This window comes from Coregonus lavaretus (assembly GCF_964263955.1).
Source record: "Coregonus lavaretus genome assembly, contig: HAP1_SCAFFOLD_4472, whole genome shotgun sequence".
Lineage (NCBI taxonomy): Eukaryota > Metazoa > Chordata > Actinopteri > Salmoniformes > Salmonidae > Coregonus > Coregonus lavaretus.
The window spans coordinates 47,501-49,475 of record NW_028158746.1 but is presented as its reverse complement, the minus strand read 5'-3'; the positions used below and the strand labels follow the sequence as shown (position 1 = coordinate 49,475).

Here is a 1,975-nt window from a genome sequence, read left to right as displayed (position 1 = left end):
ATACTGTGTTACAACACTGTATATAGACATATGACATTTGAAATGTCTTTATTCTTTTGTAACTTCTGAGTGTAACGTTTACTGTTCATTTTTTATTGTTTATTTCACTTTTGTTTATTATCTATTTCACTTGCTTTGGCGACGTAAACTTGTGTTTCCCATGCCAATAAAACCCCCTTAAATTGAAGAGGTGTTGGGGTGGGGGTGAGGGAGAGAGAGTGGTGTTGGGGTGGGCAGTGAGAGGTTTTGGGGTGGGCAGTGAGAGAGTGAGTGAGGGAGGGAGAGAGGTGTGTGTGTGTGTGTGTGTGTGTCTGTGTGTGTGTGTGTGTGTACCTCTTTGACCCTCTGGATCATGGGCTGGAGCCAGTCAGTGTTGACTTCACAGTGGCTGTCCAGGAAGGTCAGGATTGCGGCGGAGGCAGCTCCCGCCCCTCGCACCCGGGACCGGATCAGACCTTGGAGGAACACAGAGCGAGATAAGAATATCAGTATGGGATATACAGCTAGAAAGAAACCCGCTAGTCAGACACAATAGTAAGTAAGTCAGCCTTGGGCGGCCCATAGGGCAGGAGCCTATCTCCTGATTCTGTAGTGTGAGGCAGTTTGACGGCCCATAGGGCAGGAGCCTATCTCCTGATTCTGTAGTGTGAGGCAGTTTGATGTACAAGTACCCCTGGACAGGACACTAGTCAGACACAGTGCAGAAATTAACACAAACACTCTCCAAAACAGCAATGAATACAGACACTCTCCAAAACAGCAATGAACACAGAGACTCTCCAAAACAGACGTTAACACAGATACTCTCCAAAACAGACGTTAACACAGATACTACTACAGTAGTTCTTCTTCTTCTCTTAGGCATTAGTATTTTTGTTTCCCCGTCTAGTCTCTGGTCTCTCTCCCTGTTGGCTGTCTCCTCACAACTCCCCTGTGCAACACGCCCACCCACACACATACAAACACTACCAACGGGAGCGTCTGATAAATGGCATATTATTATTATTATTATAAACACTACCAACGGGACGGGGCTGTTTCTCCATGCTCCGTCGTGACCGGACAGCGTATCTCCATGCTCCGTCGTGACCGGACAGCGTTTCTCCATGCTCCGTCGTGACCGGACAGCGTTTCTCCATGCTCCGTCGTGACCGGACAGCGTTTCTCCATGCTCCGTCGTGACCGGACAGTGTTTCTCCATGCTCCGTCGTGACCGGACAGCGTTTCTCCATGCTCCGTCGTGACCAGACAGCGGACTCGGGCAAAACCAAAGGGTGGAGGGGTGTGCCTCTTTGTAAACAACAACTAGTGCGCTGCTTTAAGTGGTGAAGGAAGTCTCGACCTTTTGCTCACCTGAACTAGAATACCTCATTGTAAATTGCAGACCTTTTTATCTACCAAGAGAGTTTTCCTCTGAAATCATCAATCTACATTCCACCACAAATGATAATGGCACTAAAGCAGACACTCAACGAGCTGTACAGGGCCATAAACAAACTAGAGGCGCTAACACTCTGGACCACTTTTACTCTACCCACTGAAACGCACACAAGGCCCTCCCTCGCCCTCCCTTCTGTAAATCAGACCATGACTCCATCCTCCTTCTTCCTTGTTACAAGCGAAAACTCAAACAGGAAGTACCAGTGACGCGCTCAGTATGAAAGTGGTCTGACGAAGAGGACGCTAAGTTACAAGACTGCTTCGTTAGCACAGACTGGAATATGTTCTGGGATTCATCCGATAACATTGAGGAGTTTACCCCATCAAACACAAGTGCATGGATGACATCGTCCCCACAGTGACCGTACGTACGACAGATTTCCACCGGTCTACTGTCCATTGCTCGTGTTTCTTGGTCCAAGCAAGTCTCTTCTTTTTATTGGTGTCCTTTAGTAGTGGTTTTGACTGGTACTGTACATTTCGCAACCAGAAGCCATGGATTACAGGCAGCATCCGCGCTGGGCTAAAGGCTAGA

At 48.2% G+C, this 1,975-nt stretch overlaps 1 protein-coding gene across 1 annotated transcript in view; it reads right to left on the bottom strand.

Moving 5' to 3' along the window:
• Positions 1-329: 329 nt before the first annotated feature.
• The window catches only part of LOC311123644 (polypeptide N-acetylgalactosaminyltransferase 16-like), a gene marked incomplete at both ends in the record, with an annotated part of 25,930 nt that continues 24,284 nt past the window's right edge, over positions 330-1,975 (bottom strand). The window contains one exon of the mRNA XM_084197888.1: positions 330-455. Within this exon, the coding sequence (XP_084054014.1) occupies positions 330-455 (126 nt within the window). The remainder of the gene's footprint in view (positions 456-1,975) is intronic.